Source organism: Ananas comosus, unplaced genomic scaffold (genome assembly GCF_001540865.1).
Source record: "Ananas comosus cultivar F153 unplaced genomic scaffold, ASM154086v1, whole genome shotgun sequence".
Classification (NCBI taxonomy): Eukaryota; Viridiplantae; Streptophyta; class Magnoliopsida; order Poales; family Bromeliaceae; genus Ananas; species Ananas comosus.
The window spans coordinates 1-17,840 of record NW_017890662.1 but is presented as its reverse complement, the minus strand read 5'-3'; the positions used below and the strand labels follow the sequence as shown (position 1 = coordinate 17,840).

At 38.2% G+C, this 17,840-nt stretch overlaps 1 protein-coding gene, 1 long non-coding RNA gene and 1 pseudogene across 2 annotated transcripts; 1 reads left to right on the top strand and 2 right to left on the bottom strand.

Annotated features, from left to right (window-relative positions):
* The first annotated feature begins 5,891 nt into the window (after positions 1-5,891).
* LOC109704043 lies at positions 5,892-7,950 on the top strand (annotated as a pseudogene).
* A 926-nt stretch (positions 7,951-8,876) lies between these two features.
* On the bottom strand, positions 8,877-9,312 carry LOC109704045. The gene is made up of 2 exons (XR_002214134.1): positions 9,144-9,312; positions 8,877-9,055 (listed from the first exon to the last, which is right to left on the bottom strand). It is a non-coding gene; the product is annotated as an uncharacterized LOC109704045 (long non-coding RNA).
* A 1,180-nt stretch (positions 9,313-10,492) lies between these two features.
* LOC109704044 lies at positions 10,493-11,502 on the bottom strand. The gene is made up of 3 exons (XM_020224782.1): positions 11,350-11,502; positions 11,198-11,208; positions 10,493-11,115 (listed from the first exon to the last, which is right to left on the bottom strand). The coding sequence occupies exon 3, from the start codon at positions 11,093-11,095 to the stop codon at positions 10,493-10,495; it is 603 nt and encodes a 200-aa protein (XP_020080371.1). The 5' UTR covers positions 11,096-11,115; positions 11,198-11,208; positions 11,350-11,502.
* Positions 11,503-17,840: the final 6,338 nt, after the last annotated feature.

The following is a 17,840-nucleotide window of genomic DNA, read 5'->3' as shown; positions in this document are numbered from 1 at the left end:
CCCAGTATTTACGCACGGCGTCGCACAAGTACAAAAGTACAACAGAGTATAACCAGGATACAACCACAATACATGAATATACATACTCAACATTCATTCACCATTCACTAGATATATACCATTCGGTGTTTAAACATAGGAGCCACGAGAAAATCTTTTGAAAGTTGTTTCCCACATGGAAACCTTTTTTTTTAAAACACGCTACCACGAGGGGTAGAAAACTATTTTCCTTTTCACAAAATCCACGAGTTCTATAGTTTATTCAAAATCACATGAATTCGAATAATATTAAAAATGAACCATGAAATATTAAAGCTATTAATAACAAAAGTAAACAGGATAGGAACTAAACCAACAAACTGGGTCCGAAGCTCTAGCAACCACTACGAACGTGTCTCACGTCTCGTCTCAACCTCACCGCTTGCATGTCTAAGTCTCTTATAAACCCAATGACAATCCCATTCCCATCCGATGTGGGACTATTGGGGTGTCACAGACTCCCCCCGTTAAGGCCCTGACGTCCTCGTCAATCCAATCACACACACAGCCCAAGATCACCAGGCGATGTGAGACTCATCTCGCTAGCCCGTCATCCAGACCCTGGCTCAGCCGAGACTCGCCACACATGTCCAGCTGGTGAACCGGCTCTGATACCAAATGTAACGACCCAGCCCACTAGCAATAATAACTCGTTGGGCCTAACCACAACCCAAAATGCTTAAGCCCAGTTATTATTACTAGTGTCTAAGTCTCTTATAAACCCAATGACAATCCCATTCCCATCCGATGTGGGACTATTGGGGTGTCACAATACTCGATTGGACAATTAGGATGTCAATTAGATCGAGTGGCACCTAACCTAGTGTTAAAGAACATAGGTTGAACAAGTGAACCTAGAGTTGAACAAGTCTAGGTGTGTGGCATCGAACCTAGTGTTAGTAAACATAGGTCGAACAAGTAAACCTAGAGGTTGACATCTAGGCAGAGATGATATAGAGCCTAGCGGTGTTACCTAGGCTAGGTATGTGAAAAACCTAGAGTGGCATTGAACCTAGGTTGTTGAGCATAGTGGTAGCAACCACTAGGATGTTCTAGCTCGACAGCATAGGGTTGGTTATGGACCCTCGACCTGCGGAAAGTGGATTCCGGAATCCCAAGACTTGTAATAACCCTGGTATCAAGGCTAGAGCGTGTGCGACGATTTCGCCGCCGAGGTTGATACCAAGGGAGGATTGGGGGCGATCACCTGGAGATCACCGCCAGAGGCTTGAACCATCGACGTGGCATGTGCGACGATTTCGCCGCCGGATAGTTAAGCTGATTATAGATCAGACCGCCGGGATTGACTGAAATCATTGCTGGGTAAGTACGATACGGGTGCCGCCAGGTGGCTGAGTCGCGACTGAAACCATTGTTGGGTGAGGTGCGATTAGTTCGCCGCCAGATGGATAGGTCAAGACTTGAGTCCTCGCTGGGTAAGTGCAACGTGTTCGCCGCGAGAATGGCTATGTCAAGGGACTTGAGCTGGGTTCAGCGTGTGCGACGATTTCGCCGCTAAGAGGCTAAGTCACGGAGAGCGGTAGGCTGTTGAGCAGCCGGTGCGCGAAATATCCGCGGATGATTAACTCGAAGCCGAGTCGGGTGGTTAGCTTCGATAAGGTAGTGGAACCCTTATGAGCTAGAGATAGAGGCTTGGGCTAAGGTAATAGAGACCTTAGAAGCCAGTGGACTTGAGTGTGATCCTAAGGTAATAAAAACCTTAGAGTTGAATGTTATGAGCTAAGAGTAGCCAAGTAAAGTGTAGAATCAATTGATCTACTAGTTGTTGCATAGAGTTGCATAATTTTCACATCGTATATTGTGAGGCATGGCATGTATTTCAATTCAAATATATATCTATCGTATATTGTTGAACTAACATGTTACAGTGCCTCCTCGGACCTATTGGTCGAGCTTTTTCCTTGGGTGACCGTACCCACTGGGAACCATGGAGTTGGTTCTCACCTCACATTGTTTTGGGGTGTTACAGGTTCGCACGTGAGCAGCGCGGCGACGCGAGGAAAGGGCGTAGCTCCATAGATAGCGCCCTACCCAGAGACCAGAGCCAGTAGTATCCCGTCGACATAGCTTAGGGGTATGGGGAATGAAAAGAACACAATATATCAACTTGTAAATAAATTTGTAATAAATAGATTGTACTTGGAAGAAATCAAATGAGAACTGTGATGTAAAAATATAAGATGTGAATGTATGTAATAACATAGGATGTGTTATGTTGTTGATACCTTCCTTATGCAATCTTGACCGGTATCGGTTCTCGGTTGAAACCTTTGTATTGTATTGATTGCGATGCCTTGAATGTACAGGAAAAACTCTGTCCGCAGTATAGGGGAAACCCTGTCCATTTGGCGCTGTCGGCGTCGCGACCTCGGCCAAATAGGCCGATGGTAGCGGGTAGTGACACTAGCACCCCATTTGATATGAGGATAAGGGGTGGAATAACCCCTTATCCGCCCTTTATACCCAAACACTATTTCATTTCTAAAGAATAGTGGTCCCCAGGTATCTGGAATATGCTGGTATAAACCTGGAATAGTTATTCCACCCTTATTCCTGAAACTAGTAAAAACAAGAATAATTAAACTCTAATTAATAATTTTAAATTATTAATTAATCTAATTAATATATTTAATTATTAATTAATCTATTTCCACCTCATTTATTATTTTTAAAATTTAAAATTTAAAATTTAAAATATAAATTTTAAATTTTAAAAATTTAAAACATAAATTTAAATTTAAATTTTAATATCTAAAATTTAACAATTAAATTCAAAATTTTAATTTTTTAAAATTTAAAATATAAAAACAAAATTTTAAATTATAAAATTTAAAAATTTATCATTTAAAAAGAAAATTTTAAATTTTAAAAATTTAAAATTTAAAATTAAATTAAAAATTAAAAATATTATTTATATATTTTTTATTATCAAAATTAAAGTTTATAATTTTAAATTTTAAATTCAGAATTTAAAATTTTAAATCTTAAATTCAAAATTTTAAATTTTAATTTTAAATTTTAAATTTTAAATTTTAAATATTAAATTTTAAAATTTGGGATTTTAATTTTAAATTTTAAATTTGAGATCTTAAATTTTAAAATTTGAAATTTGAGATTTAAAATTTAAAATTTAAAATTTAAAATTTAAAATTTGAGATCTTAAATTTGAAATTTTGAAATTTAAAATTTGAGATCTCAGATTTTTAATTTTAAAATTTAAAATTTGAGATCTTAATTTTTTTTGAGATCTTAAATTTTAAATTTTGAAATTTGAGATCTTAAATTTTAAATTTCAAATTTGAGATCTTAAATTTTAAAATTTAAAATTTGAGATTTTAAATTTTAAATTTTAAGTTTTAAGTTTTAAATTTTAAATTTTAAATTTTAAATTTTAAAATTGAGATTTGAAAATTTATTTTAAAACAACTAACTTTTTTTTATACAAAAAATATTGTAATAGAACAAAAAAAATTATAAAGAAAAAAAATATTAATATTTAGTTATGTAGTGGAGGAAAAAAGAATTGTTGTTGTAATTTTTAAAAATTTTAAACCCATGTCATTGGTATTTACTTTTATCTGTTATATTACGTAAATATTGTGTGCAATTAAAAAAATGATATACTCAATTTACATTGCAAATGTATTTTTTCTAATTAATTAATCGATAAAATTTACAATTTAATTCCCAAAAAAATTAAAACGTCAAAATTGGTCTTCTCCCTATTAATTCGAGAGAGGGGCAATTTTGGTATTTTTAAATTTCAACAACCCACTATCCACTTATCCTCAAAAACCATCCAAACACTAATTTTCTTATCCCTATTTATACTTTTATTTTTATCCAAACAAAAAATTACTGTTAACCCTTCTTATACCTACATTTGTGCCTATCCCTGAAATAATTAGTTCTTACTTATATCCGTACCAAACGAAGCCTAGGGGTATATTTGAAAAGGTTGGAGGGTGAAAAAGATATTTTTAATATTAGTCTTCTAAAAGGAATAAATTAGAAAGTCGGGAACTTTCAAGGGTATATAAATAATGGGGCAGGGCAATTGCCTATATACCTTTGAAAAGTTTCTGATTTTTCTTATTTATCCCTCTTAGAAGGCTAATATTGAAAATACCCTTCTTATGTTCCAAGTTCTTTCTAATATACCCCTGGAGTTAAATTTCGTTAGTGAGCTGTTAACAGTTGCCGTTATCTCTGAAAAATTACCATTTTGCCTATTCCAATATACCCTTGTACTGTAACTAACTTTTCTTATATACCCTTCATATAGCAAATACTTTTCTTATTTGCTCTTCAAATATTAATTAATTAATTAAGCACGTCGGGAGCGAGCAGACGAACGGATGAGATCCATCGCAACTAAACCAACCTTGGTGGTTGGAGGCATAGTTAGTTAATTCGGATTCGGCAAAAATTCGATACGGATATAATTCGGATAAAATTCGTCTTTTAATTTTTAAATTCGTTGAAAAATACGGCTAAAAAATGGATTCAGCAATTATTCGGATACGTGATTTATATGGGTATTATACGTTCACCAATTAAAAATTCGGGATAAAAAATTCGGCTATATAATAAATATATAATAATTAATACTATATATATTATTATTATAATTTTTATATATAGATCAAATATATTTAAAATTATAATAAATATATATTAATAATATATAAGAGTTATATATTTAAAAATATTAATAAATAATTATAATTTTATAAATAAAATATTATATAATAATATTTCTATATAAAAATAAGGGGCAATTGCCTATATACTCCTGAAAAGTTTTCGATTTTCTTATTTACCCCTCTTAGAAGGCTAATATTGAAAACACCCTTCTTATGTTCCAAGTTTTTCTAAAATGCCCTTGGAGTTAAGTTTCGTTAGTGAGCTGCCGTTATCTCTAAAAAATTACCATTTTTCCCATTCCAATATACCCTTGTACTGTAATAAACTTTTCTTATATACCCTTCATATAGCAAATACTTTTCTTATTTGCCCTTCAGCCGGATCCGGAGCAGAGGGCGTGCAAGGGTCCGATGGCGCTGCGGCCCTCTTGCTCCCGGCGCCAGCCAAGGCAGCGGAGGAGGAGAAGGACGACGAGATCGGCGAGAGATGGGATCATCGCTGCGGCCCTCTTGCTCCCAGCGCCGGCCAAGGCGGCAGAGGAGGAGGAGGACGGCGACGACGAGAGCAACGGTGGAAGAGGACGACGAGAGCGACGAGAGGGGTGGTGTTGGAGGTGGAGGTGTGGGAGGTGGTGGTGGTCTGGGAGGAGATGAGGCGAGGTGGAGGCGGAGGAGCCGGCCGGTGGTGGCGGAGCCGGCTGGTGGTGGCGACCAAGTTGGGGAAGAAAGAGAGGATAATCTTAGGGATTAGTATAATAAGGTAGGGGCAAAATAGGTATTTTGTTTAGATTTTAACTCTAGTATAGATTTAACCCATGTTTAACCGGAGTTAAGCTAACAGGGGATAACTGCGGGGGTATTTTAAAATAACGGTGAACATATGAGGGGCATTTTAGAAAGAAAAAAAAAAAGGGGTAGATCGGATATTTCCGAACGCATGAAGGGCATAGAGACAATTATCCCTAAAAATAAAATACTATATGAATATATATTTATAAATAAAATTTTATATATATATATATATATATATATATATATATATATATATATATAACCCTTATGAAAGCCCGTGTTATTTTGTCCACGTGGCAGTATTAGCTTAATTTAACTTTTGTGGGCCCTACCTATCATCTTAAGATACTTTACTAATCCTATTTAATTTTTCCTGCTTCGCTCGCTCCTTTCGCTCGCCCCTCTAGATGCCCCTCCGCTCCGACTCCTTCGCTCACCTCTAGATGCCGCTCTGACTTCTTCCGCCGCATCGTTCCCATTAGCGACACTTCGTTTCGGCTTATTCATCCCCTTCGCTCACCCCTCTAGATGCCCCTCCTCTCCCGCCTCTTCGAACCCTCCCCTTGCAACCGCCGCTTCGATCTCTCCTCCGCCTCTTCAATCCTTGATTCCTCCTCTACCTCTTCAAGTGAAAGGAGAGGCGCTCTCTCCTGCCCTCCCGGCCCTCTCTCTCTCTTTCCGTGTTGCCGCCCAAGATCCGTGCTCTCTCCGACCTCTCCCTCGCCGGCACCGTGCCCTCTCTGCACCCTGTCCCTTGCACTGGGATCTGCGGCGTGATCTTCGCCGACACCACGCCCTCTCTCTGGCACCCTCTCCGACCTCCTTCTCGCGAGCCCCAATGCCCTCTCCCTGTTCGACGAAATGTCGAGATGGGGCTCTCCGCGGGCATCGAAAAGGTTTCTAATTTTTGTCTTATCCGAATCATAATTTTTCATTTTTTATTTCTGAGGATGCATATACTATGCTGTTTTCCTCATACATTTCTCTGGTTTCACGCATTGATTTATAATGCAGTCGACGCAGCACGAATCTGTCGGAATAGCATTAGATGTCATTTGGTTGGAACCGATGACGAATAGTTCTGAAGACATTGCTGGAACACAAAGAGCACATGATTTTCAATTTGGATGGTACAATCACCAATTTGCCTACATCATTACATAAATGAAAAGCAATGTATCAATCAATCTGATACATTGATCTTTGAATCTGACAGGTTTATAGATCCCTTGGTCTTTGGGGACTACCCAATTTCAATGAGAACAAGGGTTAAAAACAGATTGCCAAGATTTACAAGTGATGAGTCTGCTCTAATAAAGAGGTCCTTAGATTTTGTGGGAATTAGTCACTATACAACATATTATGCGCAGAAAAGTTCTACCGACATAATCGGCGAGTTACTCAATGATACCCTGGCGGATTCAGGCGCCGCTACTCTAAGTACGTTCGTTGTACCTTCGCATGAACAACTTGCTTTTTTTTTTTCTTTTTTTGTAGGTTAACACAAAAAACAATTGTTTCTCTTTTTTAAAGATTACAGGCCACCTGTAACAGGAATGAGACTCTTAATCATCTTACTCCTGATGGAAATGGAATAATAAGATTCACATTCAATAACATCTAAAATTGTTTTGTTTCTTTGATTTGTTTGTTGTTCTACAATCAACCTAACAACATATTTTCTAACTTTGCAGCCTTCAAGGATTTGCGACCAATCGGAGATAGGGTAAGACATAATGCGAAAAATAAATAGAGCTGTAAAGTTGCTTCGAATGGAACATATGAGGCCTCTCTCACTAAAATACCTTTTTTTTTTCTAAATCCTATCTGATCTTAAGAAGGTGGAAGATGCTAAATGAGTGAACTATAGAACATTTGATTATGAACTTGGAAATAGAAAAGTACATGGTCCTTTTTCCTGCTAAGAACTGACAATTTCTTTCATTTATTTCATGTAATTGATGGACAATAGTTTTGAATGAAATTTGAGGCCTAGATTTTTGTCTGAAAACAGGCTAATTCAATATAGCTATATATCGTACCTCGAGGAATGAGAAGCCTGATGAACTACATCAAGCAGAAGTACAGCAATCCACCAGTTTTCATCACAGAAAATGGCAAGTATATTTTTCACAAAAGTTAGCTATAGATTCACAACATTTGCTTAATTTAGGTTAAATTTTAAGTTTGTTGCTCATTTGCAGGGATGGATGATCCAAATGGTCCCTTCATTTTCATCAACGATGCTTTGAAAGATGATAAAAGAATCATGCGAGAGGTCGCAAAATCCGAGAGTTTCAAATGCTACATAACTTTTGGAAAGTTATTTTTCATGAAACATTACAAAGTTCCTTTTAGTTCAAAATATGTTTAAATTACTATGAAATTCTCCATGAGGTATGAAACCTACATATTCTTTGACAAATAAATATCTCATAATCATTTTCTTTTCTTTTGTTTTTTTTCACTAAATAACCGATCTTTTCCTCTAAACACCAAGCTAAGAATCTTTGCATTAGTTTTTAGTGAAGGCTTATTAATCCTTATACTAACACTCTATACATGGCGAAACATTAATCTAACCAAAATAATGAGCTGTTTTGTTGTCATTCCATCTATTTTAAATTTTGTCCTCAATTTACTAACTAATTATTCTATTCACTTATTTAAAACTTACTTATTTTGTTATCATTTTATAATATCAATAGAGTATTTTGTTAAATTTATAGCTAATCAATATACTAATTTTTATATTGTCATTTAAATTTGTTTAATCGTGTATTTCATTTCTAGGACTACTTTCGTATTACTTTATTATTAAGCTAAATTGTTTTTTCCCGACTTACAATGATTACATAATTTATTATCATTTTATCTATTTTGTTTCATATTCCATAATTTTTTGACTAATTATTCTATTCATTTATTTTTTTTAAAAAAAGAACAGGAAATTAGAACTTCTATAATATATACTAGTTAAAGAACCCGTGCTACGCAACGGGTTCGTTTACATTTTTTATAAATAAATAATAAATAATAAAATAAAAATTAGTAATATATTTCGGTCTATTTAATAAGGAAAGCAAATGTAAAAAGGATAAAACAAAATATTTGATTGCTATCAAAAAATTTTAGTTAAAGGTGTGAAAAAAAGTCGGCATATTGAAGTAAATAGAGTACTTCGAAAACTTCTAATTATGGAAAAGCTTCAGAAGAAAAATAAAATTATACATATTTACTAAATCAAGATGTGTGATGTACTGAGTATTTTTTTAAAGTTAGATAACAAAATTTTATTAGAAATAATTTAATAAATAAAAAAAACTATAAGAAAAAAGAAAGTGTATCAGTATAGAGCCAATGAACAGAACAAAATAGTTGGAAGAAGCCAAAGTATTTGATAATAACAAAAGAACTAAAAAAAAGTTTAATATAACATAATTTGTATAAACCAAAAAGGATACAATTCTTAAACCTTAAAATTTACATAGAGTTTGAAAAGTAGCAGTAATAAAGACTATACTTCATCAGTTGCTGATGCAATGTCTTCAATGTAGCTGCAAATTACAATGAAAAGTTAACGAAAACTTTTTTAGCACAGATATGTAAAGAAAAAAAAAATGTAATAGAAGATTTTTGTGTTACCTAAAAGGTCTTTTTCCTTTTTGGGATATTGGTTTGTCTAGAGCTGATTGAGAGCTTCTGCAAAACAAAGAATAAAACATAAATTGTAAGAAAACAAAGATTTGAATTGGTAGAAAGAATTGTGAATGTTTAGAAATAAAAACTGTCATTTTTATTTTGCTTACACTGGTTGTGTATTGCGACTTGACGTGTTTGGAACGGTTACTCGCGGTTTGCACCCCTTGTGTATTGCGACTTGACGTGTTTGGAACGGTTACTCGCGGTGTGCACCCCTTGTGCATTGCGACTTGGCGTGTTTGAAACGGTTCAGTTTCTAATTCATATGCTTTTTTCTAAACTCAAGTGTTAGCTTCTTATTAAAATTTGGTTAGAATAAGTCAATGACCATACAACTTTATCAAGGTATATGAAATATGCAAACAGAAATAGCACAAAAAAATATATAAAGTAAAGCTTTATAAAATAATATAATCGGATGATACTGTATTACACAATAAATATCAATAATAAATCAAAGATTATAAAATAAAAAGAATTACAAAAAAAGAGTTAAAAAAAAACAGTAATGATGGCAAAGCAGTTTAACTTAGTGAGAAATGGTGACATAATAAATATCAATACTATTGACGAACAGGAATAAAAACTACACACAAAATATCGAAGTATCGAAGACTCAGATTTGGTTGATATTTCTTAACACATCACATATTATTTTGCCAGCAGCTGATTGCTCATCAAGCTAGCTATTCAAATATTGCTAAGGTCAGTTACAGATAGCAAAAAAATAACTAAATGCCATATGAAACAGTAATCTAAAAAGGCAAAAAATAACCGCATTTTTTTATCTACGGCAACTGCAAGCAGATAATTGCGCATATTTAGAACTATAAGTAAGGAAAAAAATTCGACGCAATATCTGTATAATTTCAAAAGCAAGGCAAAAAATTGAATGTGTTCAAAATGAAAAATAATAGTAAAATCAGATTCTACCAAGAAGATAAAATTTTAAAAAAGCAGTAGATATAAGAGGAAAATTATTCGGCTCGGATTTGTCTCAGATTTGTTAATACATTACGGATTATTTTGGTGGTAACTGGTTGCTTATTGAGCTAGACATCCAAATATTACCAATATAGATACCGATTTGAATAAATCAGCTACGATTTTTACAACTTTAACGAAGTATAACTGCGACACAATGTCACCCATATCAATCAAGAACTTTTTAATAAATTAGAGATAAGTAGAAGATAAAACATACCAAAATATATAAGAAAAAATGCCCAAATAAAAGGTAAAAAGAGTGAAGAAAATCCTATTTAACTCCATACTTTCAACAATAGAATATACTAAAAAAAAAGAAATATGCACTCAAGAGCAAAAAGTTCCATAACCAGGTGGCGCCACAGGATCCTTTCAGAATCATCAGCACTGCCATTTTGATCCAATGTAGCAGCATTTGGACGATCAAGCAGATCACCACACGCAACAATCATCTTTTTTAGACCAATCCGCTCGGTAACATACCACTTCTTCTCGGTCAACAGATCGTTGTAGTATCCCCAAAGAAGTCTGTAGTCTTTTTTCACACGCTTATATTTTTTCATAACAACTTCATGCTCTATAGAAAGTCGCCCATATAAATCTTCGAAACATTTCTTATCCTCTAAATTGAAGTCTCTAACATCAAAACTAAACTCATCACGGAGCTTTCCGACACATCGTCGTGCCGCATCTTCTTCACTCTCATCAATATTAGGACACGGTGCACTCCAACATCTCCCAGCCTCTGTCACAGTATCTCCTCTAACTAACTCAATCTCACCATAAACTCTAATTGCACCTTTTTCATTCTCAATCGGGACACCATACATCAGCATGGATAGAGAATACTTTTGGCATACATCACGGAGCAATTCACGAAAACAAATTGAAAAAATTACCGGCGCCATAACAGCAGTCTAATCAGACACTAAACATCAAAAGCATGCAATCAATACAGCATACAATGTTGAAGAAAATAAATAAACAGACAACACTTAGTTATATAATACCTTGAAAGTTACTAAACCAATGTTTCGTCCGCCATTCCAATACCACCGTTTCAGCAAAGAGGCAATTAACATGTAAAAAAAAAAGAAGAACGTAGTTAGCATGCAGTATGGTAAACTAAGTAAGAAAATAAACGACAACAAAATTTATACACCTATATTTGATTCTCGTCAAGCAACAGAGTCAACCCGGCTACCAACACGAAAAACATGCACATGCAGGAAGAATCAGAAGATGGGAAACATATTAGTATACATAAATATTAAGACGGACATAATAAAAAACACACAAACCCCAAGATAAAAACCACACTTCCTGTAAGGACTGAGATTTTTGACTGTGCAACTAAACTCTCTGTTGACGATGTTTATGTGTGTAATTTAATTACATAAGCACTCGTCAAGTTTCAGGAGAAAATGAGCTTAAACGGAGAAGTTACGCGATTATTAGTTTTCACTTAAGTGAATAGTAACTCCGGTTTTCCGTAGAGGCCACGGAGTAGAGTTGGCTTCTGGTGCGTATCGGACTCCGTTCATAGCAGTCCAATAGCTCATTTCGAAGGATTCAGCTATTCTGGAACTACTAGCGCTGACGGATTTTGAGTTTGATGCACGGATTTTGAGAAAATCTAAAAATACGCGTTTTATATGTAATTGTGCGTCATTTTGGCCTTATGGAGAGAGATTGGATTTCGTCGCGAATCCGTGACCGTTCGAGGTGAACCAAAATGGTAGCTTTGTTGTCTCCGAAGTGCTGATCGCACTGGTACAATCCGTTCGCAAATCTGACGGACGGATCTACGGAGATCGCACGTTGATCGAGGAGAGGTCGGTGATGGCAAAACGGTAATTTCGCAAAAGTTGCGACATTTTATGTACCGATTAGCTGGAATCGGACGTTGGAGGTTTGTAGGCCGCAAGTTACAACTCTCTGCGGAGCTGAACCTTTAAATATTTTGTGTTGGGAAGGGGTTTTCTGAAGTCATTGTATATATTTTTAGGAGTTAGGAATATATTGGCACGAAACACTTAGATCGATGTCACTTCCTCCCATGAAACCTAGATGACTTCAACCATCCTGCCTTGTCGGTGCTCGCACCCCTGCGCCGGGGAGCAACCCTGGCCACCCGGGAAAAGCCTCAGCTCCTTTCCTTCCATCATCTCCATCAGACTTCCTCACCTCAGTGCATGACCGTCTTGACTTCCGGAGAAGGCCCTGGTATTGAGCTATGGTTGCCGAGCTTCCCCTCCGTGCTGTGTTACTGGCCGTCCTCGCCTACGACACGCCGGAGTCGTGCGAGCAAGCCACGGCCTAACTGGCGTCAACGCAGACGAGGGGACTTGAGCTCAGGGTCCGCTAGTAAAGCACCTTAGATCGGCCGCGCCGCTTTCCGCTCAACCCCCCCGACCCTCCGCCGCCGTCGCCGACTCCCCGCGCGCGTCGGCGCAACGCCGACTCTCTGCGGCATCTGGAGCGCATCGTGCGGGCCAACTTGACCTGCACTTTGCTCCGTGCGCGCGCCGCCTGGCCGTTATGCAGCCGCTTTCCTGTGACCGTCTGGCGCGTCGCGCCGTTCCCGCGTCATTGATGGTGTCGGTTCCGCTTGGATACGCCGCACGCCGCCAGATCGGAGGTGGCGAGCTTGGACGTGTCTCTGCTTCCCGCCGCGCATCTCCGCCGCGGCTCGACGTATTGTCAGGCAGTGCCCGACCTTGGAAGCCTCCGTGCCTCGTGGTGCATCCCGCCTTTTCATCGCAGCGGGCGGCGCCGACTGTAGTATCCGCAGCCGCCCAGAAGGTGCGGCAATGTCGACTTGGAGCGCGCCCCGAAGCGCCGCAGTGCCAACCGAGGTGAACTGCCTTGACCCTCGGTCCTGGCACTGAACCGTGTGGGTCGTCCGGCTCCTTCGGCCCGCCGACTCGCGCCGGGCTCGGGGGAGCAACCTTGTGACCGAGAGGACTGGGCGGCTGATCTCCGCCGCGACCCCACGGCTGCGCCGCGCGGCCAGCACCCTCTCGGATGCTCTCGGACCGACTGCTCCCATCCCCGACCGGAGCCGCCGTTCGTCGATGCCGGCTGCCATCCTTGCTCCAAATCTCCGTATTGTTTTAGTTTGCTTTCCAGCCACTGGGTTTGCACTTTTCGGTCACCTTTCCGGTGTCATGGATCGACGATCCCCGAACCCCAGGGTTGGCACGGGATGTGGGTCGATGTGATACGATGTATCTCTGTGAGGGTATAGGATGCGCGTGTTAAGGTTTAGGTAGATTTTCATGTGGTGCGCCGCGTTGTGTCGCTGATGTGTGACGCTCGAGTGCGCAGCGCGTGTTGGGGCGCAGTGCTCCGAAAGGTGATGCGACGCCTCAGCGATTGAAATCTAGCAGCAGTTGATGTCACCTTCGTTGATCCGGTTTGTGTTATTCTTGTACGACTCTTCGGACCATGAAATCAATAAAATGATGTGATTTCATGTGTCGTAGGGACTGTATGCAGTTCGCGTTGTATGTACTGTTGCGTTGCGGTAACTAGTCAAGCTGGACAACCTCTGGACTGATTGTCAAGGCCCGAGACCTTGCAAGATCGGGAATAATGATTTACGGATGGTTTTTCGGCGAAACACGCGAGGAGCATAAGGGTTCGGTTCGAATATTCGCGATGCTATCGTTGGTTGTTGTGTAGTCGCTGACTTATATGGCTGGTCCTCTCGGAAATGATTAACGGTATGAGACGTGGGTTCACGGTCATTGTGTAAATTAGACACTTCGGGGAACCCGTATCCAAACATTATCAATTATAGTTGTTTGTTGTTTGTATCTCTGGTTGTTTAGCTGCCGTCACACTAAATAAGTGTTTAGTGCAGCAGGTGACTGTAGCTCGAGTCGGTATGTTCGGACATTTCGTGGTCCGCGATATCCGTGGCATTATGGATTCGCGGCGTCTTACGGCGATCGGTTGCGGGAAAAGCGACTCATGGTTTGCTTGTTAGGTTGTGGATCTATGATTATTACTGTAGGTTAGACCTTAACCGGTGGACTCTCATTAGGTCGGTTTGACTCCTTTTGCCTAGTAGGAGACTACGGCAATTTGTACAGTGAAGGTATTCGATGACTGTCATGGTACAGTGGTGCACGCTCGGTGATGTTTCTACTTGTTCTTCGTTATATCTGGTCATTTATTATATATATCTGATTGTATAGTATTGAGCTGCATTCCGTTGTTTTTTTTACTCTACTCACTATGTTTCTATGGTTGTATCATGTGTAGAAGTTAGAGTAGTTTTCATATGTGATTATCGTGATGCTGATGGTCGGTTCTGTATTTGTTCGGTGACTAATTGGTGTTCGGCTCGTACTTCTTTCGGTACCTAGTTGATCGGGCTTTTATTTATATTGTTGACCTGGTTGGTCGATGTTTGCATTGTATTGGGTTAGTTATTCTTGACTCTGCTTGTTCGATACTTGAGGGTCGGGAGTACCTGAGGGGTAGGATTGTCGCGTGGTGTGAACGGTTAGTTTGACTATATCGATCACTCTGTTGACTATCGTCGTCGTTCTTTCGTTCGTAGTTTATATTGAATCGAGAGCGAAGTATCTATACTATTTTATTTACGTGGCCTGGTTGTTTTGTGTTGTAATAGTATTTTGTATAGGGTTAGAGTAGATGCATCGTATATCTATATTGTACCTTGGTTGGTCGGTCTCCTATTATTCGGTACTGTTTGGTTCGTTCAGTTCTTTCATACATTGACCCTATCTCGGACGAGTCCGTTGTTAGTGATGACTACGACTGGTCGTTGCCAGAGCGGCAGTGAATTGTCGGCTGAATTGCGACGGTTGTTATTGATTATATCCGCATTGCATCGCCAAGCTCGAGTGGCTTTACGTACACCAGGGGGTGATCCCGCAGGAGGTCGTGTTCTTTTCCTGGAAAGTGGTCGTTACATCCGATCGTGAGCCAGCGGTGTTCTCTTTGTGCTGGGTTAATGCCAGGTAGTGAGCAAGTAGTGGCTTTTGGCCTGAGAGTCGCTGAGCCGGACACCGGGCGGTTAGTAGATTGGATTTTGGACGGTCTCGTCCGGTTGAAGACATTAAGCTTATAGTCGGTTGTGCATATGTACTTCTAGTTCTTTCTTTACAGTTGTACTTGCTACTATAGTTTTGTATCTTGTGTGCTTGCGTGTCTTAGAGTGTAGGTAGTTGTGCTTTCATTGATATTTATCATTGTTCATTATCGTTGCTACTGTATTTTAATTACCTACTAACTGTTGTCTATCTCTTTTCTGATCCGGTGATAGTCTAGCCTTCTGTCGGCTTGCGGGTACCACTGGGGGAACATGTTTACGTATTTCTCACATCCCCACATTTTCAGGTTTTTGTAAGGTTTATTCGTCGCGGGGCGATGAGTGTTGGGACGAGAGTGATCGTACGTGGCGTATGCGTAAGATAGAGCTCCGACCCAGGTTATTTTGAGCTTATGTTTGTTATCTTGGTATTTCTGTTGATATATAGTTTAGTTAGTTTATGTGGTTCAGTATTTATTTACATTTGAAAATGTGGATTTCTGTTTAAACCTTGAATGTAAAACTGTGATGTGAATGGTGAATGTATGAATGTATAATTATCTTTATATTCATCTGGTTGTGGTTGTATCCTGGTTGTACTGTGTATTTGATCGACGCCGTGCAAATACAGGGGAGACTCTGTCCGTGTGAACAGTGGATTCCCTGTATTTGTGGCGGATCTGGCATACTCTGGGGTCAGATTTTTAAAAAAAAAAAAAAAAACTCAGACGCTTTTCCGCTTTGTTTTAAACTGAAAAGGGACCCCGGGGCGTGACACTTCCACACCTCAGACTACCAGGTGTAGCAGAAAACCAAGAGTACAACAAAGAGCTAACAGAATAGGAGAGTAGAGAGAAAAAACCATAAGCATAAGCATAAGCATAAGAAAAAAATAACTAAACCAAGAAAAGAGGTGCTATTTATAGAAGAAATATCAGGCATAGGAGTAGATAAACTTGACAAAGAAAAAAGGAAAAAAAAAGAAAAATTTGATGGTCAAATCAGAAACCCATAGATCCTGTCAAATCCGGCCAAATCCCTGCAGCCATCTACACCGGTGGCCGGATCCTACCGGATCCGGTGAGTTGCTACAGATGACGTGCCCTCTCAGCCATCTAAGCAAATCAGAAGATCCATAGATCGTACACACCACCCCCGCCATGCCACGGCGGAGACAGCGACAGAAACAGTGCGCAAGCCTCCTGGCAAACACCGAAGTAACGCTGGCTGCTCATGGCAATGACGGCGACGGAGAGGAGGAAGAAGAGACGGGGCAAAAAATCTAAACGGCGGAAACCCTAACGGGGTGACTTCTCCACTCATGACCACATTAATGGTTGCATTAATAGCCGAATAGACCCTTCGTCCTAAACACCATAAGACAACGGATCAGATCTATTCCAACTTTTCGAATACCCAAATTCGGATTCGAAAAAAATTCCAAATGTGAATCCGATCCGAAAAAATTTTGAAAAGGTAAATCCGAACCAAACTAAAATCTGAACCCGGAAACCAATTTTAAACTCGAATCTGAACTTCGATTTCATATCACTGAATAAAAATCTACTACAGAAAGGAAAAAAAATAATATAAATAAATGTTCACGGTTAAATACGAATCAGATATATACAAAATCAATATCCACATCCATATGTATTATTTTTTATAGTCTTTGTAACCAAAATCAAATCCAAATCTACTTAGCTCAAAGTTTTTATCCGTATTTGAATTTTTAAAAAATAAATTCGGACTGATATGATGTTACCAAGTAGGGGAAAAAATTCATCCACACAAAGACAAAATTGCTTCCATCCTAGACTCATTCGAGATAAATTCCTACAAAAAATTGAATCACAAAAAAAAAAAAAAAAATTATCTCTACATATATTTAATAGCATACTTAAGAATATTGTGTCTCAAAAATAACTAAAATATTTTTTTTAATTTTTAAATATATTTTATTTATTATTTCTAAAAATTTATAAACAATACATAGTTTCAATTTAATTTTTTAAATGTGAAACTACCACAGCAGTAATTCTATACGGAAACTCTCTCTAACTAAAGTAAAGTGTAACTTAAGTTAACAAAAGAAAAAAGTATAACTCAAATAATGTTATTAATAAAAAATAAATAAATCCCTAAAAAATTTACGAAACCCTCGCCGCTTGCCTGCCCGCGCGGACACCCGCGCTACCTTGACACCCCCTCGCTCAACCACCCACCCGCGGCAGCTCACGCCCTAACCCCCACGCCAACCACGCCGCACACTCGCTTCCCTGCTCTAGCGCCAATTTGTTCTGATTCTCAATTTATAAGTTTATAAATAATACAGTTTATAAATATGTATACTGGAAAATGCCCGGAGTGCTCCAGAATGCTCCATCAGCCGTGGGTTCCACATGCCTAATCCATTAGAATTTATAATATATAATTATTTATGCCTAATTTTGAAATTTTTTAGATTGTATGTATTAAATATTAAAATTTAATATATTTAATTACAATAAGTACATAAAATAGTAAAGTTAATTTATTTTTTGGATGTGACCATATGATAATTAAAATTTTAATTATATATATAT